We start from the raw sequence: 22,738 nt of genomic DNA, 5'->3' as shown, positions 1-22,738 counted from the left end.
ATTACACCACATGCACCATGGGAATTGGATGCTCTGAATTCTAGCCCCCGAAAATCGCTATTTGTGTTGATAAGGGCGTTGGAGCCATTTGGCCTAATTCCTCTGTTCTGAGTGAAATGAAACAGTTTGCTAGGATGATAAATCCCTCTCCCTCCCCCCCTCCCTCCCTCCCTCTGTCCGTCCCTCTCTCCCCACCATTTGTGAGGTTTCTGTGGGTTTTTGGGTTTATTGGAGTTGCCTGCGTCACATAGCCATCTGTGTCTCTGTCAAAGAGTCTGTCACAGTCTGTGCTGCCCGGCAAAACACGCACAAATGCACAAACACATTTACAGGAGAAACGGTTGTGAAATGGTTGTGTTTTTAAAAAATAGATGACACGTTTTTCTTTCCCAGTTTCCTCTATATTAGAACATTTTATCACAGAAAGTAACTGAAAACAAGTTGATGGATGAGTGAATATAACTTGTGCAAGCATGAATCTAGCTGGAACTTGTGAATATCCCACCTGTCCATCGCTCTTCTCCTCCCCTAATGTTTCCTCCTCCTCCTGTGCGTGCAGAGCTCCTGCAGAGGGAGCAAGCTGAGATGGCCCAGCAGCTGGCCAACCTGCAGACCGACGTGAGGGTGAGCTACGGCAACGACGCCCTGATGCCTGACCAGGAGCTGGGAGACGGCCAGACCGGCAGCCTGGATCTGCTGCCCCAGGAGGAGACTCTGAGCCTGGGGGGAGTCGGCTTCATCCACCCTGAGAGCTTCAACCAGCCCAACACTCAGAACCAAGGTACACAGCACTGAACCACTTATACTACTGATGACATCGGCTAACATCAGGAAGGATGTGTTTTAAAGGCCAAAGGTCATAGGGTTTAGAGGTTACATCAACCAAAAATATGACTCCTAAATCTAAAGTGATGTACTTTTGTTCCAGTGGTGCTTTTGGTGTGAGAGGATGTGAAACTGTAGGGTAACTTCCTTAAGATGATGAAAAAAATTGGGCAAATTTTCCCTAAAAAATATTCCAACAAAGTATCAACAGCTTTTCATCAGCTTCAGTGCCTCACCTTTAGTGTCTCAACTTTAGTGTCTCAACTTTAGTTTCACTGGTCAAACAGTTGCTTATTGTTTGGCTTTGTACGACTGGAGAGCTTGTAGTCCTGATCATTTTTAGATCCTGTTGAGGAATTATTTGCAAAGGGGAAGAAGTCAGTGTGTATCTGATTTTATATGCATCACTTACTCTGATGCTGGTTAAATAATCAAATAGGTCACCTGTCTATCCACACATTTTAAGCAGAGTTTTTTTTTTTTTTTTGTAATGACAACATTCCATTGTGCCTTAGAAAGAAAATGGGAAATGTAGTCTTAACTTTAAGAATCACCAGATCTGACAATAGACTGCTGGCCTGTGACAGAGGCTATCACCTGTCATCTCAAATATATCACAGTTCATGTGAACATGCTATTTTAAAACTAATAAACATCAAGAGACCACACAGTAAGTATTTTTCAAACCCTCTCTCACTCTCTCTCTCTCTCTCTCTCTCTCTCTCTCTCTCTCTCTCTCTCTCTCTCTCTCTCTCTCTCTCTCTCTCTCTCTGTCTCTCTCTCTCTCTGTCTCTGTCTCTCACTAGTTGAGCCTGTGGACTCTCGTCCCAACCCAGAGAGAGGCCTTCCCACACGGCCAGGTAGGTGCTGCACACACGATGCTTTGTGTTTACATCCCAACTTATTTCAAAGGTTGCTCTTAAACAATGCTGCTCTTTGTTTCAACTCACTTTGACTATAGCAAACAGCAGCACCCAGATGGGTGGCGTTTACTTGGTCAGGGTACGTCAGACATCACCCAGTTGACTCTGTCGGCATTCTGGCGTTCATTTTATTGGCCTGCGTGGCAGACCCCATCTGGTGCTGAAGGAGGCTACAGCTCACCTTGAAATGTCTTCTCAAACGCTCTGTCTTCCAGGGAGCTTGTATATGTTGTATCTGTGACATTCAGTTGACATAACACACCCTCTGGTGGTCACAGTGAAGGCCTTCAGCTCATCGGCTACAATTGTTGTGACAAGCTAATTGCATTGTAAATGTTTGACTTAACAGAACTGAAGAGACTCATAATTTCTGTGCTGTTTCTCACCAGGAACGTGATCATTTTGCCTCTGTTGCATCTGATCAATTTTGTGTTTGTTGTGTCTAACAATAATCATACATTATTACTGGTTGCTTTGCCAAATTAGTGTGCTGGCTAGTTAGGTAGCTATCTAAGCCAAACACAGCCTTTTTTTCAGGTTATTTGAACTGACTCTTACAACTTGTGGTGTTTAATAGAAAAGGCTTGTAGCAACAGAACAATGCTGACATAAACATGAAAAAAATCTTATCAGGCCATTTACTTTCACCCAAAATGTGGCCGAGTGGATCTATATCCACACCACCGCAGTGTTTCTCAGCAGCCTCTCTTTCTCTAGCCTGGCTGTTATAAATTTAGACATTTACCCTCCATGTTGGGGCCAGATGTGGCTGGCAGGATATTTGTGATGCGAGTCCAAACCCTGTGTTTGATGTAAATGCACATATTTTGCCTTATGTGTATACATGTCTGCCTGTGCACACGATATTCACTGCATGTTACTGCTACATGCTATATTCTGCTGTTCTTTAGTTTGAGTGAGTCACTGAGCAAGCGAGTGTGTACGTGTGTGTGTGTGTGTGTGTGTGTGTGAGAGTATGTGCAAGTGTATGTCACCACCCATCCATAATACATGCTACTTTTGCTTCTGTTGGCAGTGACTGGAATGAAGATGGAAGCTATTCCTGAGCTGCGGATGGAGACGGAGGATAGACAGAGCACTGAATATGAAGTTCACCACCAGAAACTGGTACACACACACACACACACACAGACAGAGAGAGAGAGAGAGAGAGAGAGAGAGAGAGAGAAACAAACTCAAACCGACACGTGGACTCATTGCAAATGCATTGATTCATACGTCTGTGCAAACTTAATAAATATGGAAAAATACACACAAGCATGCACACACAGAGAGATGTATTTGCTGAAACATGCATGCTTGGCATCTCTCTCTCACTCTCTCTCTCTGTCTCTCTCTCCTCTCTCTCTGTCTCTCTCTCTCTCTCTTTCTCAACACCATTAAACTCTTCTCAATCATGCTGCATGTGACACTCACTCGAGGTCCACATCTCTACTTTGTCCTCGTGGTAAACTTCCAAGGTTGTTGCCATGGAGACGGGTGTCCATGGGGACGACAGCGATAATGTAATGTGTGTGTCACGCTTCTCTGCTCTTTGCTAAAATGCAGTGTCCTCCTGCCATAGTCACGTTCATGTGAGTGTATCCTCTTGCCTTTGACTGTATTTGCCTGCCTTCTGATGGCCGGCTGCAGGTTAATGTATTGAACCAGGGACAATGTAAAGCACCAGTCCCATTCAGTGCCCATTCATTCTCTTCAGCATTGTAATACCAGCTCAAAAACCTCAGTCCACGCTCAGTCAAATCCAAATCCGCCACACTTATTCCTCTCACCTAAAGGGTTTAATCCCCTTAAATCCCTACATTTTTATTACATATCACATTTCTTGAATTCACGCTGAGCAGCCAGTGTGTCAGGCTGTCTCCTTAACTTAATTCCTTAATTTTATGCTCGCCATAACCCCAATCAGCACTCCAAAAGATTATGCTGCACACAGGCCTACCATCTTAAATTAATTTCATAAGTGCAGCACTGCAATATTAGGCATGGGCAGGTATGAAAGTTACAACGTGGGCGCATTTGTAGGGCAGGGCTTTATGTTAGATATGTGTCGTTAAATTATAATACCAGTGTTTTTTTAAGTTAGTGGCAGTTGTCTAGGTTGCCGCTCTCCCTCACAACCTGCTGGTCTTTGTGCACAGTCGGTGTAGTTGGAGATATCAAGACTCATTTTCCTTCCTTGAAAAAAAAAAAAAAAAAAAAACATTTTCCATTAATTCTTGTAGAGTCTGAAAAACAGCTTCATAGAGTTCAGTAATCCATCACAGCAAACATGAGGCCTTATTTTCTTTTATCCAAGTTGCTGTTACTTTGTTGTTTCCTGGTGCCAGAATTGAGTTGTTTTCATATCAGGGCATGCATTATGTTCCACGGCTTACCGTCTATCAGATGACACCCACAGGAAAAAATTGAAGTCGCCAGCAGGAAATAATCCCTCAAAAATATACATGCCTTACAGACTTCATTGTCGCATCAGTGTCTTTTTATGTAAAGTGTTTTTGTTGGTGGGGGCAGCAGTTAGCTTGACACAGTAAAACATGTCGAAAAAACAAGCACATGTTTCAGAGAAATCTAACTATGCATGGCATGCATTGCAAAATAATTGGAGTAAATGTAAATCAGATGTAGACAGAAGACAATGTGCTCCAGCTCTAAATGACACCGGCATTCTCCTGTCATGACATGTAGTGCAAATAAAAGTGGTAACAGCAACTATAGCTCAGTGGTTCCCTGGGGGGAAATGACTTTAGAAAAACATTTTGAAACACACTTAACTCTGAGCTCCCGGTGTGCTTAGCGCAAAGAATGTCCTCATTAGTCAGCAGTGTCAGGAGCGCACGGCAACACATCATTTCAGAGCTGAGAGAAGGAAGTTAAGTCTGTAAAGACAAGTCCCTGGTGTGCACCGCCTGAAACAGGACATTTTTATGCTGAAGATAGTAAAATAATTTGGGTTGCACGCTGCAGTTTCATCGCTGCGGCCGGATGACTGACAGCTCGGCTGACCACTGTCCACCCTCCCTCAGGTCTTCTTTGCAGAGGACGTGGGCTCCAACAAGGGCGCCATCATCGGCCTGATGGTTGGAGGTGTCGTCATAGCAACCGTCATCGTCATCACCTTGGTGATGCTGAGGAAGAAGCAGTACACCTCCATCCATCACGGAGTCATCGAGGTGAGAAACAACAGACTGCTGTGTGTGTGTGTGTGTGTGTGTGTGTGTGTGTGTGTGTGTGTCTGCCGTCTGTGTACAAGGCTTTATGTATAGCAGTCAGTCTGTTGTGAGTGGGCGAGTGTGTTTGTGCACGCTCATTTCACATTTGCCAGTCTTGCATGAACACTTGCATTCATTACATGCACTGGTGCAAGTGTGTATTTGTTGTATCCAGGTGTATTAGTGTACATGCGGCTCTGTTTACAGTGTATATTATATTTTCTACACTGGTGACTGAAAAATTATTAAAATGTATTAATACGGTTATTGGAGGTCTTAGTTTTTCACCATGTAATGACATGCTCTTTTGAGCACAGCATGTCTTATTTTAATCAATCTTATTTCTTTGTGTAGATGCTTTACTGAGCGCAGTTGGGCTTCATGTCCCTCAACAATTAATTTCCTTGTGCTTTTTCTCAACATTCCCATTCATCATTTCAGAGCGTTTGTCGGCTGTGGTCGGTTACAATTAGGCTGCGTGGGCCGACTTTCTTTCTTACTTATTTGCTAGTTAAAATTGTCAAATTCAGTTGCAGGGAGAATGAAATTGTCTTGAAAAGTACCGTGTATGTGTGTGTGTGTGTGTGTGTACTGTTTGCGAACGTGTGCTTGCTCAAATTTGTGTGTGTGTAACCTGCTCTCTTGCTTTCTTTCTCTCTGGCTTCTCTCCAGGTCGACGCTGCTGTCACCCCGGAGGAGCGCCACCTGTCGAAGATGCAGCAGAACGGCTATGAAAACCCCACCTACAAGTTCTTTGAGCAGATGCAGAACTGAGGAGAATATCACATATACACACAAACACACACACGCACACATACACACACTCACACACACACATACACATATCTCCTCCCACACATTGACAACCCTCCCCACACCATCCTCCATCCCTCCATCCTCCATCCCCCTCAACCAGTCCCACCTCTCCAAAGGCAGCGTGGCTTACACCAATGAGTAGCTGAAATAATCGGTTACGAGCATATGGAGAAAATCAAGCCGGGGTTTCTTTCTCTCAGCCTGGGCGGAGACTGCAGCCGAGCCTGTTCGCACCACGTGTGTTCAGTTTGTTGAAACCGGAGAAAAGGGTTTTGTAGAACTTTCCGTCTGGGCCGGCTGAAATGCAGAAGTAAATAAATAACGAATAAAGGCCCCGCCCAGTGCCTCGAAACAAACCCACCCACAGGGTAAAGGTGTCCTCTCCACTCTGATCCATGGTCAGTGTGAAGTGTTTTTATTTGGCTTGGGATGATTTGAAAGTGTGCACATGTATGAAAATCTGACTGTGGGTTGGCGCTGCAGGAGACGCCCCATCTCATCTCGCTCCCCCTGGGCCTCATTTACCAAAAAAAAGAAAAGAAAAAATGGGTTGCAAGCACAATTTGTGCTTACCACCAAATCCAAGCTAAAGGTGCGATTAATCAGGAAGCCGTCTTCATGTCTAAATCTGAGGGTTTATGATGATCTTTTCCAACATTGAATCAGAAGCTAAAAATAGTTTTCATCATCGCCTGAGGTGTGGATGTTACAGACATCATTATTTGTTTTTTATTGCATTTGAAATAATTACATGATGAAATGTGGGATAAAGTCAGTTTTTTAATTAAATGAGGCCCAGCACACACACTCCCCTCCCTCCCTCCCCTCCCTCCCCTCCTCCCCACCCCCAATGCAGCACTACTGCACTCACTCTACAGTCTACACTGGAGTATAAAGTGAGCCTCCTCTCCCTCCTCCTCCTCCTCCTCCTCCTCCTCCTCATCCCTCCTCCCATCCTCTTTCTTTGTGCATTCTTACGACAGCTGGGCTGTGTTAAGTAACACGAGGCTCTTAAGGATATATGGAGACGCCGCTGATGATAATGACAATGTTGGTGATGATAATAACGATGAAGAAGACCATTAGAAAATTATGTATTCTGAATGAGCTGTTTTTATTTTAGAGTTTTCTCTATCGTTTCCAGTTTTGTTTTACAAAAAAGAATGAAAACGGCGGAAAAAAAAAAAGACAACCGATGTAAAGTCCTTTTTTTAAATTGCGTGTAATGTACTAAAGTTAATGCTGAAACCTTAGCTGTTCCTATGTAGTGCATGATGACGACAACAATGACAACAGGATTTGTAAAAAGAAAAAAAAAAGAACCAGATCTTTACGCTGCTCCTGAGAGATCCTTTCTCACGTATAGATTGTCATTCTAGCAAGATTGTACATTTAGTATCTTCTCGTGATCACGTGACTTCAAATGATAATGAAAAATATATATGAATCTAGATGAATGGGCTCTGCTTTGATATCATGTTAATACACTTTAAGAGAGATCTGTGCTTTTGGAATTTAAAGTGTGTTCCTCTTTTTATTTTTTATTATTTTATTTTCTTTCTCTTTGTTTGTTACCATGCTACTACGTTCCTGAAGCTACAGGAGGGGGGCTGGCTTGATCCCTATTTGTATATTATTCTTCCTCCCTGAAACGTATTGTGTTGAAAATCCTTATGCGTATGCCAACTTTTGTGTAGAGGCTGTTGAAAATCACTCTTATTTAAATTTTGTCCGCTTTTTTTTCTTCTTTTCCATTCACATTACTGTGTGTGGTTTTTTTTGTTGTTTTTTTTTTAAAGGGCCTGTTATGGGACGGCCCGTTTAAGGATATAAGGACGGGTCATTTTGATGGGGTCAGGGTGGGTTAGGATGAACAGTTCTGTGTGTACGTGTTCGTTGGTTTATTCAGTCTCGTTTCGTCCAAATTTGCAGAAGTTAAACCTCGTCGAGTTTTTGGTCCATTTACAGAAAAAAAAAATCACACAAATGGGTTTTTTAATTTTATCGCACCCTGCTCCTCGGTCTCACTTTCTAATCACTGTAGCGTCTGCAGCTAGAACAGGTGGAGCGAGGGGAGGAGGAGGAAGGAAAGGAGGGCGAGCTCGAGAGGAAATGACTTGCAGTTCCGGATGGATAGTCAGGCATGCAGGCAGGCAGTCTGTATATAATGGATTTTCACTTCCCCACCTCCCTCCCCTCCTTTCCCTCCCCCTCAGGCATGCTGCTCACCTCTCTGCCATCAACGCACACCGACTCCTCAGAGGCAGAGCACTGTAGTCTGTATATAGACGATACCGTAGGCATTCACCAGTGAGAGGGAAAGGGAGCAAATCTTAGTCAGTGGTAATAAAAGTGGAAGAATCCCTCAACATCAGCGAGGATCTAGGTCGGTTTATTCATCACTGTGTCAACGCTGCATCGAAAGAAAAAAAAAAAAAAAACATTGTGACCTCCCACCTTGTTTGAGTATCTGTCTGTGATGCATAAAACCTGTGAGTGAACACACACACACTTTTTGGAGTGAATTCTATCTCTTGAGGCTGCAGTGGGGTGGGTCCTGCGCCTTGCTCATCAGAAGCTCAACAGAGGGCAGCAGAGTAGAAGAGGAAGCAGGATTTTCTTTCTATAATTTTTTTTTTTCCGGTGGCTTATGTTTTCTTCTTCTTCTTCTTCCACTGTGTAATATTGTGCAGGCCATTTGCATTGACTGGGAAAAAACGCTTTCTACACTGTATTCCATAATAAAGTTTTGAATGTACATACAGACACCGTGCCGGCTTTATGTGTGGTTTCAGGTCACAGAAACAAAAGATGAACAGGTTGCAGCACACTTTGGAAAATCCCTACCTCTTTCTCTTGGTCCCCAGGTCTACCTAAGATAATTAAAGGCATGTGATAAACAGTTAAATCACTCTGACAGGGTGTCTAGTTGCCTACAGGTCCTTTATAAAGTCTTAAAATGTCTTAACTTCAGCAAACTTTAAATGTAATTTCATTTCTTTTTGTCAAAACAAGTCAAACAGTCCTGCATCAAAGTCTCAGACGTCTGAAGCCAATCCAGCAACCTGCAACTTTCCCCTTCTGGGAAGACGGCCCAGCCCACTTCATTCATACCTGAGGGGAGAAACCTCTTGTGCTCACCTGTCCTACGTTCTGTGGGGGGGGGGGAAAGCTCTGGTTTGAGTTATTATAGCAGCAGTTTGCTCTCTCACCTAAAGGAAACTCAAAAAAAAAAGCAATTCACACAATCATCTAGTTAATAATTAAACATATTTGTACCTAAAGCTGACCTGACTTGGATCAAATATACACCTGTCTTCAATGCTGACTGGAGTAAGAACAAAAGATGATTGGTCAAAAAACGTCTTAAACTTCATTAAAAAGGGTCTGTTAAAAGGTCTTAAAAAGCATTAAAGAACCTGCAGACGCGCTATCTGAATTTGCTCTACTTTAGAGTTTGTCTTTAAACCCCTTTGACTCTAATTTTCCCTTAAAATGCTCCTGAAGTAGCTTCAAAGCTGGTGCACAACGTCACTCACATATTCTGTATGTGCTGTTTGCAGAGCTTTACTGAAGCTACATCACACTTAACACTGACTGAAATATTTAAACCTGAGATGTTACTGTTTTATTACTGCAGCATCGCATCAAATAGGAAATATGGAGATGTCCCGTGCATGGTTTTGTACACATTTCCCTGACATTCAGCAGGACCTTTGGGATCTTTGGAAAGCATTAGAATTTAAACTAAAGTTTTGTGTGTTTAAACAAAGCTCCACTGCACAGCATGCATTTTTAATGATGAACCCACCAACTGTACCAGCAGGACTGAAGACATTAAAAGCTCTCCAGTGTTTCATTAGGCTGAGGCATACATATATATATATATATATATATATATATATATAATTACATATGTATAATTAAACAAGCACTTACTGCTTCACATGACTTTGTTTTCCCATCCCTCTCCAACAATCGGTGCTTACAGCTGCACTTACTTTGGCATCAAGCAGCTTGGTAATAATATGATGCTTTATTGATTTTCTCTTTGCTTACTCCCCGACACTTGCAGGTCACAATTCAGGGTGTTGCCAGCATCTTGCTCAAAGACACTTCAGTACGACGGATGCTTACTGACTTACAGGAGACCTGAGGTTGCAAATGATACATGACCTCCAGTCAGTGATCATCAATAACCTAAATGATCAGCAATGGTGACAAAAAAGGGTATAATAACTTTACAAAAGCAGCATATTTCCCCATTTAGTGAGAGTGACCACATGTTCATGAGAAAATTAACCACAATCAATAGCTTTTAGTCTCTTCTCTCTGTATTGTTGTAAATAGTTTGAATAACCCTTCCCCTTACAAAACTACAGATATTACCTTATGATTCTTTAAAATAAAAACAAATAAATAAATAAATTTTGTTTGATGAGCCAACAGGTGTTGGTCTACAGTATATTGTTTGTATCTTTTGATAGCATTATTGTGAAAGAGTTTATTTGGCACACTATTAGATTAGATGGAAAATTATGATCCCAATGGGGAAAATGTAATGCAGCAACACAATATATATTATAAATAAGAAAAACAAAAAAAAAAGTGCTGGAAGCCAAAAGCAGACTCAAAATACTGTTGGAAAAAACGTTTTAAAAATCTGAGACAATATTAGAGTTTTGTGTTAAAATCATAGAAATTGAGAAGAACTGTACCATATGTTTAAAACATTAACTGACTGGTTCAAGCATGCTTTGCCAGTTGCTCTTATGTAAGCTATACATTTCGGTGATAGAGACGAAATCGTAAATAAAATGACTTGTGTTTGAAATCAAAAGACTTGGTTTTAATTATGAGATCCATAGTAAAAGTCTAAGCAGCGCAAAAGACAAAACGTGATTTCCGCGAACACCTACCGGCACCCGTACACCATACCCACAATCCACCGGTCGTTCCCTTCGGATCTGTGCACGAAGTGTCAAATCCAAGGTGAGTAGCACGATTCCAAACAAATGCGATAAAATACCAAAGTCTGTCGTATCCTTCGTTAACACAGACACATAAGATAAGGTGCGTCGTGCTGCCTCTCTCTTTTATCTCCGCGCAGAAAATGTTGCGATATTATTTATTGGGGGCACAAGCAGGTCGGCTAATGTTAGCCTAGCATTCTTAGCTTCAGCGGTCGCTGCGCTAACGAGGCTAACAGCTAACGAGCCTTTAGCTTCGGATTTGGACTTGGGCAAAAATGAACGGTGACCTTGACTAACGTTGAGGTGTTTTGCCTCAGTTTCTGTTTTAGTTTGTGTCAAAGCCGTGGGAATGTCTCTCCACTTCAACTTTAGTGGTTATTTTGTCAAAGTTTTTCAACAGGAGGCTAACTAGCGCTCGCTAAGCTAAAAAGTTTGCTAGCTAAGCCGAGACTAACGAGCGTCACCTGCACCAGCTGAGCCAGCGCAGAACAAATAACGATAAATAATAACATTAAAACTACATAACACTTAACCTTACTGGTATCTTTTGGGCCACTTTGACCCCATTCGACCTTTAATGTCTTTTAATACATGAGTAACGTCGTTTTTTGGCTTTATATGTCATGACTTTGTGTTTATTAACGGGGACAAGTGCGTAAATGAAACTAACATGATGTGTTTTAATGTCATGCACGTATTTTGTGTGCATAGGTGCTTCATCGGGGTCAAATTGACCTGATTTAGCTGTATAAAACATAAAATTAATATCAAAAATGTTAACACATTTGTCTTAAAGGGCTGTTTAGGTAGCCAACATGATATGTAAATTATGTGACATGTAAACTTGAACTATAATTTTCTTTAAATTTAAATTACTGGGGTCAAATTGATGCACCACCACATGGAGTAAAGCAAAGGAAGGTTTTTTGAACATTGTAAATGCCATGGTATAGTTCCTGAGGTGCATCCAAAGCAATCAGGCTCAAATGGACTCTTAATTAATTTTAAAAATGAGTAAATTAGAAGGTGATGGTTAATGCAATAACCCCATAATGATAAAGTAACTGAGGCTTTTCTCCTGTCTATGTTGGGACAGCATGGCGCTGCACCGGCTCTTCCAGCTGTCCTCCCTCCTGCGCTCGGCCGTCTCCGTCACCCTGCGCAGGAACATCGGCATCTCCGCTGTCGTCTTCAACCGGGCCAAGGACATGGACCCCATCCAGAAACTGTTCCTGGACAAGATCCGTGACTACAACACCAAGAGCAAGTGAGTGCCCACCACCCGATCATTTAATGTGAAAATCACCCTGATATGGATTGTAACTTCACATATACTTCACTGGTGCAATAACCTCAGCAGTTTAACCCTCCTGTTACCTTCAAATGTACTTTATGAAGTTTGATCAGTTTGACCCCAGTGATTTTAAACCTTTACTTTATGTTTTGTTGTTGACAAACTAAACCGCCTTTTAAATAAAACATAACCTGCCCCACTGACCTCCTTATTCATCTTGTGGGAAACATGTTTTGCCCTCCCCACACTTACATTAACTAGTACAGGTAGGGTTGCAAAGGGGCGGAAAATTTCTGTTAAATTTCCAGAAGCCTTCCAGAAACTTTCCATGGGAGGTTAAGCTGGGGGATTTTGGAAATTTTGTATTGTCATAAGCAGACATGCATGCAAACTAATTTAAATTAAACAGTGACATTTTTGACTTTGATTTATTTGTGGGTAGAACTTTAATCAATTCTTTCATTGAAAAAAAAAAAAAAAAAACAAAAAAACCTCTCCCAAAAAACAGTAGAATGAAAACATTTTTTCTCAAGCCTCTCAGTCCTCAGGTTTCTGCATTTTTCCTCAGTCCTTTACAGTTGATGCTGGATGAATGAATAGAAATAGGCTGAATAGATGAACATTCCTCAGTCAGTATGCTACATGTATGATAACAGAAAAAATTAGCTACTGTGTAAGCACATTTGACTTATTTTTTTGGTAGTTAAACTTTAATACCATAGATCAGATATATCTACCCCAGGAAAATGCTCAAAACTTACTTGACTGACTGTAGCTTGTGTGCTCAGATGTAGTCACGTGTCCTCAGTCGAAACTCAGCTGACTTTGTATTTAATCTGGTTGTTTTCTCTTGAAATACATTTAATTTACCTGTTATAGACAGATATATTCCCATATATTCCTGTTGAATCCCATGCAAAGTTTCCAACTTTGAAAATTCCCAGAATTTTGCAGCCCTGAGTACAGGTGTGGTTATGTTCGGTGCGGGCCCTAAAGCTGAGGAAAGTTTTTTTGAAAATTATAACTGGCATGTTCTAGTTCCTCAGTGTCATCCAAAACAGCTACAGCAGATGTGTGTAAAATGTTTATTTCTTACAGGTTTTATGCCGCTACAATAAATAAAATAGTCAAATAGACCCCAGAGAAACACCAATGCATCCCAAATGTTTGCAGCACATTCAGAGCATATCATAATGTTAATTTCATGTCAGTTGTCCCCATTAAATTAGGAAAAGTCATTAAATATGAAGTAAAAAAATGATGTTGTAGTGTTAAACATTGAAGGCTAACAGGAGGGTTAAATGCACCAGGAGCCTGTGTTAGAGGTTATATGTGTTTGTTCTCAGTGGCATTTGATTGTTGGTGAAGCTGTGGAGTCGGCGTTATGTGTTGCTGTGCAGTAATCTGGGAATATCTTTGGAGGCCATCACCATTTATTTCTGCCACAGACAAAAAGACAGATCCTCCAGTGAATAATGGCACATTTCAGTTTCCACAAATGTGGGAGGTTGAGGATAAAACACAGTGGGTGATGTCCTTGTCTGTATTCGTACTCTGACCAGGGACAGCCGTCAGACATGTGGCTCAGATATCATGTCTGTCTGGAGGATCAGAGGTCAAATGGAGCTTCAAGGCAACAAAGAGTTCACTTCAGAGCAGCCGCTCTGTCACAGTAAAACAATCAGTCAAGAGTTTAAACCCTTGTAGTAGAAATATATGGGACTTGTGCCTCCAAAGAAACCCTGAATAATCATAAATAATTATCCGGTGAGCAGACCTCCCCGTGCACAGCCGGTGTTTTGCAATCAGTCACAGAAAAACTTGTCAGTGAAGACAAAAAGTAACCACTGCACACTGAGCTCACTTTGCTGTGACTTTATTGGCAGTGAACAACGCGTTTTGCCTGTTTCCTCCTCAGGTTCACTCAACAAGATTGACTTACTCACAGGTGTCATAAATACATATAGGTCACACCACCAGTGTGTTCATTTTTTTCCCCAAAGGTGAATTATATTACAGAAAACATGACCATAGTCCATCTTTTTTTTTTTTTTCAAAGTGATTAATAAAAAAAACAGATTTACAAGAATTAGGCTACACAATTTCCCATAATTTGTAATTAACCCTCCTGTTACCTTCAAATTTGCCAACATTTTTTATCAGTTCGGGTCAATTTGATCACAGTTATTTAAACCTCCAGAAAATGATAATACAAATTAACCAAGCGTGTGTGTCAGGTACTTTGTGTGTTGTTTACAGTTCTTGTGGGAATCATGTTTTTCTATTACAGATGTGGTTATGCCATGTCATCCAAAACAACTAAAACAAATGTGTGTATATGTTGATTTTTCTTAGGTTTTACATAGCTAAAAAAAGACTGAGATCAAACTGACCCCAGTCTTGACCCCAGTCTTGACCCCTGATGTGTCCAAAATGTGTCCAGGACATTGAGAATGTACCATGATGTTTACCCACTTGTTCCCATTAAATCAGGAAAAGTCATTAATTATGAAGCAAAAAAAAGATGTTAAACATATATTCATAGATGTTTAACACTGAATGGGTTCAAATTGACCCCAAACATAATAAGAGGGTTAACGACACAGCTGAGTCCCATCTACAACTGAACAGGACGAACTAAATGTCTTCAGAAAGAGACCATCAGTCCTCGGAATGCATTTAGCTTATCCTGTCCAATACCTGGCACATCAATGTGGGTAAAAATGTATTATTATTTTTTCTAGGTTTCAATTACTGGGGTCAAGTTGACCTTTATGTATTTATCACACCTGTGAGAACTCAGATTCTGTTGTATGAACCTGAGGAAGCGACAGGTGACAGACTGAAGCATCGTGTGGTGGTTAATTTTAATATTAGCCCCTTGGGTTAAACCACTGTTGTTTTCACTGTTGGTGTGAATTCTTCTGCCACTGATCTTCCACCCCCTTGTTTTTGTGTCACGTGTTTGCGTCTCCTCTTCTCCCTCACTCATGCTGTTGTGTTTCCTCTCAGGGCGTCAGGCGGCGTCGTGGATGAAGGTCCAGCCTACCAGAAGAACTTGACTGAAGAGATGTCCAAACTGCAGAGGCTATACGGCGGAGGAGACCTCACCAAGTTCCCCGACTTCAAATTCCCAGGTCAGTGTTACTGCATGTTGAGGTTATGCATCTTCTTTATGTGTTATCGTTTCCCTCTGTTTGTGCATTTCTTTATTATTTGCAATTAAAAATGCAGACAAACCTGAGCAGAGTAAAGAGCTGGTTGTAATTTGCTCTCCAGAGTGCAAGAGGCAGAAAATGCCTGCATAGCAGAGATGCAGTTTTTTCTTGTTATTGCAGTAAAGAAGCTTTCTAAGCCAGCCAACTCAGCTTTTGCTGTTGAAAAAAAAGCAGTAAATGTATTTTTTACTGAGGAATAAAGGGTAGCTGTTGAAACTCTTGAGGCAGTCACAGAAAGTTAATGCTTAAAAAAAATCACATATCTAAAAACTGCTGGAAATGTTACACGTTCTTTTAATCTTATTTTCATCCTTTGGGATTGATTTGCTAGTACATATAGGTTCTGTTGACAATACAGATAATCATTTTCATAATTTTCATTCCCAGCTGATTAATCCAGCTGGCCAAATCAAGATTGTAAACATTTAAATGAATTGTTGCACATAAAAAAATCATACAGTTGGATCAGTAAAATCCTGAGTATCCTCTACAACTGGATATGCTTGCAGTGTCATGCCCCTGTTTATAATGAAGTGGTTTTCAGTGGTTCGGTGCTCTCATTTGATTTCACAGTTACCCTTTATAAATAGTGCCATTGGAGTGATGTAGTGGTTTTGTTTGGGCCTGTAAACAGTTAAAATGGTGATCTTGTTCTGTTTGTTATGTCTGAGCTTCACACATTTGTGATGAAGCTTTTTACCAGCTCATTGCTACAAACTGCTTCAGTGTTTGTCTGGATTTTTACTCTGTCATTTCACTTTGTAACTTAAAGAAAGTTGTTGTATGGTGGCCCTTCATCTGTTTGACAACACCTGTGCAGCTTTTAGGAAACACACTGCACTTACAACAACAGATGTGTTTCCAGAGGACACTTAAAAGCGAGAAACACGTCTGTTTGCTGTGAACAGTGGCTCCCAAAATTAGTTTAGACTCTGGAAGTGTGTGTTTGATTGAGGACAATGGCTAGCTCTGTCCCAGGGTGTCTCAGAGGCTGACACCCTTGAACTGAGCTGGTCAGTAACAAGCTCCTATTGGTTTCAACTGATGTTAGCATCAGCCTGCTAGTGGTTTTAGCCAACCTCATGTCATGTCAGCTTATTAGTATTAGTCTTCCTCAATCAAACATGCACTTCCAGAGTCTAATTTTGGGAGCCACTGTTTGCAGCAGCCAGACGTGTTCCTCACTTTTAAGTGTCCCCTGGAAACACTTCCCCTGTCGTATGGTGTAACTGCAGTGTGTTTTCTGAATGCTGCACATTTCTGTCTTGTCCACAGAGCTGAGGTCAACTGGACTGTGTTTAGATCAGGGGTGTCAAACTGGTGCCATGGAGGGACGAGAGGCTGCAGGTTTTCATCCCAACCTTAAACTCCACCAGGTGATTTCACTGATTAGTCCCTCCTCTCTGCTTGGAGGTAGGGTGATCAGTGAAATCACCTGGTGGAGTTTAAGGTTGGAATGAAAACCTGCAGCGTCTCGGCCCTCCATGGCACCAGTTTGACAGCCCTGGGTTAGGTTGTTGGAGACGCCTCTCTTCTCATCCAAGAAGCTTCTTGGACAGGGGTGTCAAACTCGTGCCATGGAGGGACGAGAGGCTGCAGGTTTTCATCCCAACCCTAAACTCCACCAGGTGATTTCACTGATTAGTCCCTCCTCTCTGCTACCTCCAAACAGAGAGGCGGGACTAATCAGTGAAATCACCTGGTGGAGTTTAGGGTTGGGATGAAAACCTGCAGCCTCTTGGCCCTCCATGGCACCAGTTTGACACCCCTGTTCTTGGATGAGAAGAGAGGCGTCTCCAACAATCTAACCCAGGGCTGTCAGACCGGTGCCAGGTTTTCACTCCAACCAGAAACTTCACCTGGTGGTTTCACTAATCACCTGGTGGAGTTTCTGGTTGGAGTGAAAACCTGGCACGGGTCTGACAGCCCTGGTCTAAACGCAGTCCAGCTGAGCTCAATGACTGAGAGCCTGTGGACATTTCTAGATTGTGTTGTCAAATTGATGCACTCTTGGGGCCACCATGTTATTGTGCTCCCAGGAGCTGTCACTCATGATGCTGTTGTTTCTCTCTTTCAGAGCCCAAACTAGAGGAAGTGGCCAAGTGAACGCTGTCTTGTTGTGTGTCTCCTCCCTGTCACCATTATGTTGTATTTAATAAAACTGATAGTGGATTAAAGTGTTACACAGTGCTGGTTAATTAAGCTCTACAGGACACACACCACCTGTCAGGATGCTTTATTAACATTAACACACACGACACAGGATCCCCGGGCCAGCTGCACCTCGTTCACTCATCAGCTCTTCACACCTGTGGGGGGAGACAAACAGCTGTAACACCCCCATACAGTGGCCCTTACAGCTCAAAACACTTCAACTTGGTAACATGTCACAGTTACAGCAAACAGTGGAGGTGTTTCCAGAGGACACTTAAAAGTGAGGAACACATCTGCTTGCTGTAAACAGTGACTCCCAACATTAGCTTAAATGCTATTTTGTTTGGAGAAGGCTAATGTTAATAGACTGACATGAGGTTGGCTAAAAACACTAGCAGGCTAATGCTAACACCATTAACAGCTAGTTACTGACTAGCCAGTGTTAGCATTAGCCTGCTAGTGTTTTTAGCCAACCTCATGTCAGCCTATGAACATTAGCCTTCTCCAAACAAAACAGCATTTCCACAGTCTAAACCAGGGGTAGGCCACCATGTGCCGCTGAGAGCCGAGAGGCTGCAGGTTTTCATGCCAACCACAAACTCCAGAGAGGAGGGACCAATCAGTGAAGTCACCTGGTGGAGTTTTTGGTTGGCATGAAAACCTGCAGCCTCTCAGCGGCACATGGTGGCCTAACCCTGGACTAACCAAATGTTGGGAGTCACTGTTTCCAGCAAGCAGGCGTGTTCCTCACTTGTAAGTGTCCTCTGGAAACACTTCCACTGTTTGCTGTAACTGTGGCACATGTTGCCAAGTTGAAGATGTTTTCTTACCTTGCTTGTGTCCTCCTAAGTTGCAGTGTGTTGAGCTCCCAGGACCACCTTAATACCCCCACCTGTAAAACAAAGACACACACAACAACAACACACAAGTCAAATGTGACACTAATATGTACCGACATTAACACCAAACTATTCTATGAAATTCTGTTTAATTGGCACATAAAATGAGGAGATGAGTACTTACCAAGGAGGTCTGGTAGAGGAGAAGCAGCAGCTCAGCAGCTGTGAGCATGCAGACCGATCCAGACTGCACTAAGTCTGGCGGCTCTGAACAGAGCTTCAACACCAGAACCTGTCTAAGCCTCAACATGAAGGAGATACTGAGCAACTAAGTAATCAGGACTGATGCTGACGGAAGGTGTCACCTGGGGCCAAATGTGGAACACACATGATCTTAGAACAGACATACACACACACACCAAAGGGCCAGCTGAGACACTGCTACTCCCACCACGAGGTGAACAACAAAACCACTTCCTGCATTTACGTGCAGCCAACAGGGACACAGGTGAACAGCACAGTGGAGCACAACAGGATGGAGGTTTGGAGCCAAACAGCTGAGCACTGACAGAGGAATCTGTTGTAGGCAACAGTCACGTGTATGTCAGTACATTTGAAGTCAGAGAGAAAAATGCTTCATCAACCGCAAACTTGTAGTTTTTTTTTTTCCTCTCCCTCAAATAACAGTGGATACACACTCAAATTCTTCACCAACTGCAGGTACAAAAACCCTATTCTCTATGAATTACAAATTAAGGATCTCATGCATTCACTTTTTTTTTTGCTACAGTTGCCGCAGTAAATATGGTTCAAAAACACACACACATGGATCAAAAAATGTGAAATGGACAAAATTTGCACACAAATCAGTGAGTGAATTCATGCAACAAGTTTCACACCTGTAGAAAAAATTCTTGTTCTGTTTGTGGGAGAGAGAAAAAACAATACAAGTTTGCAACTCATACAGCATTTTTCTCAGTGACTATAAATTTACAGATAAACGTGTGACTACTGTCTACAACTACAAGTTGCACTGTCACAGTGCTCAGTTGTTTTGCTCCAATAACACCTTCATACAACAAGCAGACAGCTACCAAGTTGCTGCTGGACACCAACAGCAGCACAAAGACCCAACAAAAGTCAACAGCCACCACAACACACGTGGTTTTCCACTACACACACAAGTTACTGTGATGATGATGGAAACCACAAACACACAGTGACCTGACAAACTGGGAGGCCTGGGATCTGTGGAGTGACAGCATCCCACAAACAAGATCACAGCTACCAAGCAGCGACAATTAATAAACAGCATTAATATACAAGTGCGCACACCAACAAGTGGACTGCAACAACCACAACACAACATGGACACAGTAGAGTCAGCCACTCCACACAAATGTTGCTGACTCACACCTCAGTAGCAACACACAAGTGACCCAACAAAAGTGGCGTACAGGTCAACAATAAAGGTCACACACCCCAAACTAATGCACTGAAGTCTTGATCACAAAATGACCAAACAGAAGAGTCAGGTTGCTTTTTTTTTTTTTTTTTTTTTAAATCAATCAATCATACTTTTTGTCCCCAGGGGGCAATTTGGTTTAAGTTACATCCCGTCCAAGAAACACAAAAAGACATGACAAATACAGGGTTGCAAAATGCAACATGACTAAGGAGAACAGATAGAGAGAGGCAGCCCAGCCCCTACCTGTCCACTGAGAGCAGAGACAGCCACTGAGCCATGGCCCCACTGAGCACTGCCTCCAAAAATAAGACAAAACAAAGACAAAACCCAACTAAAGGGGATTTGTTAACACAAAGTGTGCAGCTGAGAGGCAGCAGGAGCAGCAGTCTCCATGCTAGAAGCTTCTCCATTCAGCTGCAGGGCCAGGTGCACCTCATTGGGTAATCAGATGCTCACACCCGGGTGGAGCTACAGAGAGGAGCCACACAGCACAGGGAGCGCACAGGGAGCACACACACGCACATAACACCCCCACCGTTAAAAGAAGGGGAATAAAAAGTTTTCCGTCACACACAGACACAAAAAACATCTACAAGTCAAATGTGACACCAATATATACCAAAGTTAACTGGGACGAAGCACCAAACTCTTTATTCACTGAAATTATGTTTACTGAGCGCACACACACACACACACACACACACACACACCCACACACACACACCCACACACACCAAGGGGCCAGCTGGGACACTGCCACTGGATTTAAGAATGAGCAGTAACAAACAAGTGGGAGCCACTTCCACTAGAGACAAAATGGCTCCCACCATGAGGTGAACAACAAAACCACTTCCTGCATTTACCTGCAGCCAACAGGAACACAGGTGAGCAGCACAGTGGAGCACAACAGGATGGAGGTTTGGAGCCAAACAGCTGAGCACTGTGACAGAGGAATCTGTTGTTTTTTTCCTCTCCCTCAAACAGCAGTGGATAAACACTCCAGTTCTTCATTGCAGGTGCAAAAATCCTATTCTCTTTGAATTCCAAATTAAGGATCTCATGCATTCATTTTTTTCCTACAGTTGCCGCAGCAAATATGGTTCAAAAACACACTCACACATGGATCAAAAAGTGAAGTGAAAAAATTTGCACACAAATCAGTGAGTCAATTCACACAACAAGTTGCACACCTGTAGAAAAAAATCTTCCTGTTCTGTTTGTGGGAGAGAAAAAACATTACAAGTTTGCAACTCGTACAGCATTCTTCTCAGTGACTTTAAATTTACAGATAAATGTGTGACTACTGTCTACAACTACAAGTTGCATTGTCACAGTGCTCAGTTGCTCCAATAACACCTTCATACAACAAGCAGACAACTACCAAGTTGCTGCTGGACACCAACAGCAGCACAAAGACCCAACAAAAGTCAACAGCCACCACAACACATGTGGTCTTCAACTACACACACAAGTTACTGTGATGATGATGGAAACCACAAACACACAGTGACCTGACAAACTGGGAGGCCTGGGATCTGTGGAGTGACTGCATCCCACAAACAACAAGATCACAGCTACCAAGCAGTGACAATTAATAAACAGCATTAATATACAAGTGAGCACACCAACAAGTGGACTGCAACAACCACAACACAACATGGACACCATGTGGTTTTCAACTACACACACAAGTTACTGTGAGGATGATGATGGAAACCAGCAACACACAAAATGACCTGACAAACACCTCGAGCTGCTGCGCTAAAGTCTTGATCACAAAATGACCAAACAGAAGAGTCAGGTTGCTTTGCAAAAGACAACACGACTAAGGAGAACAGATAAAAAAAGAGGCAGCCCCTACCTGTCCACTGAGAGCAGAGACAGCCACTGAGCCATGGCCCCACTGAGCACTGCCTCCAAAAATAAGACAAAACAAAGAGACAAGCTCTTCAAACTTTCCTGATGGCTGCTTAATCAGGGTAGAGCCAAAGTGAAGCAACTTCCAGCTCAAAAACAACGGAGGAGCAGCAACAAGACTCAAAAGAAGAGCCACTTACCTCACCTCATGGACGTTTGACCCCAGCCGAGCCCCCACTGCTTACACTCCACCCTTGGTAAAACTCTAACATGACCTTAGACAAAATTCAACTAAAGGGGATTTGTTAACACAAAGTGTGCAGCTGAGAGGCAGCAGGAGCAGCAGTCTCCATGCTAGAAGCTTCTCCATTCAGCTGCAGGCCCAGGCCCAGGTGCACCTCATTGGGTAATCAGATGCTCACACCGGGGTGGAGCTACAGGGAGGAGCCACACAGCACAGGGAACACACACACACACACACACACACACAGCTATAACACTAAACTCAACTCCACTGGGACATCATTTACTGGAAATATAATAGCCAAAAAAAAAAAAAAAAAAAGCCTGTAATTGTTTGAACATTTAAAATCAAACCAGATGAATTATATGAATGTTAAGTGCTGATGATGTGCCACAGTTCTTCCTCCTCACATTCATCAGTTTATAGTTATGAATAGGATTTAAACATGGACACACGTGCATCTGCTGTGCATAATGCAAGCAGCTTCATTGTGCTGAATGAATTATTCATATAAGGGTTCACACTATTGATAACAATAACTGTGCAGAGATATCAGAGTGCAGAGTGACTTTGGATTTGAAATAACCTGGTCTAGTGCATCACACCAAGCTGTTCAACTCACTGAGTTACATATCACCTCCTCCTGTCTTGTTCTCAGGGCCAGACTGGCCATCTGGAGGACTGACTGATAGTGAGAAGAGAAATACTGGTACAAAAAATGACCCATGCTGTTTGGAGTTTTAGGCAAGCAGCACAAGACAGATTGTCATCATTATAAACAGCCAAGTTATAGCCAATCATAGTTAGACTGAATGATCAACTTTTTATTAATCCCCAGTGCCATACTCAGCCTCGGTAGTCCACTTTGTTTGATAAACAATCTTCCATTGTTCA

At 42.4% G+C, this 22,738-nt stretch overlaps 2 protein-coding genes and 1 long non-coding RNA gene across 6 annotated transcripts in view; 2 read left to right on the top strand and 1 right to left on the bottom strand.

The window, feature by feature from the left end:
* The window catches only part of appa (amyloid beta (A4) precursor protein a), a 44,378-nt gene extending 35,815 nt beyond the window's left edge, over positions 1-8,563 (top strand). For both annotated transcript variants that reach the window (XM_030073749.1, XM_030073740.1), the window contains 5 exons: positions 560-781; positions 1,632-1,685; positions 2,785-2,876; positions 4,796-4,942; positions 5,654-8,563. In XM_030073749.1, the coding sequence (XP_029929609.1) occupies positions 560-781; positions 1,632-1,685; positions 2,785-2,876; positions 4,796-4,942; positions 5,654-5,755 (617 nt within the window). In that variant the 3' untranslated portion in view covers positions 5,756-8,563. The remainder of the gene's footprint in view (positions 1-559; positions 782-1,631; positions 1,686-2,784; positions 2,877-4,795; positions 4,943-5,653) is intronic.
* Positions 8,564-10,682: 2,119 nt separating this feature from the next.
* On the top strand, positions 10,683-17,465 carry atp5pf (ATP synthase peripheral stalk subunit F6). Of its 2 annotated transcripts, none has more exons than XM_030073780.1 (4): positions 10,683-10,789; positions 11,867-12,037; positions 15,077-15,201; positions 17,360-17,465. In XM_030073780.1, exons 2-4 carry the CDS (start codon positions 11,868-11,870, stop codon positions 17,386-17,388), a joined length of 324 nt encoding a protein of 107 aa, XP_029929640.1. In that variant the 5' UTR covers positions 10,683-10,789; position 11,867; the 3' UTR covers positions 17,389-17,465. The 2 variants fall into 2 exon arrangements, with proteins under 2 accessions (XP_029929640.1, XP_029929649.1); XM_030073789.1 differs by lacking the exon at positions 10,683-10,789 and adding an exon at positions 10,807-10,870.
* Positions 17,466-17,504: 39 nt separating this feature from the next.
* Positions 17,505-21,904, bottom strand: LOC115374723 (uncharacterized). 2 transcript variants are annotated; one of them, XR_003929645.1, is made up of 3 exons: positions 21,801-21,904; positions 18,267-18,328; positions 17,505-17,591 (listed from the first exon to the last, which is right to left on the bottom strand). It is a non-coding gene; the product is annotated as an uncharacterized LOC115374723 (long non-coding RNA). The 2 variants fall into 2 exon arrangements; XR_003929646.1 differs by lacking the exon at positions 21,801-21,904 and adding an exon at positions 18,460-18,555.
* Positions 21,905-22,738: the final 834 nt, after the last annotated feature.

The sequence above is a fragment of the Myripristis murdjan genome, chromosome 2 (assembly GCF_902150065.1).
Source record: "Myripristis murdjan chromosome 2, fMyrMur1.1, whole genome shotgun sequence".
NCBI lineage: Eukaryota > Metazoa > Chordata > Actinopteri > Holocentriformes > Holocentridae > Myripristis > Myripristis murdjan.
The sequence above is the reverse complement of the archived record's forward strand: the minus strand, read 5'-3'. Positions and strand labels throughout refer to the sequence as shown.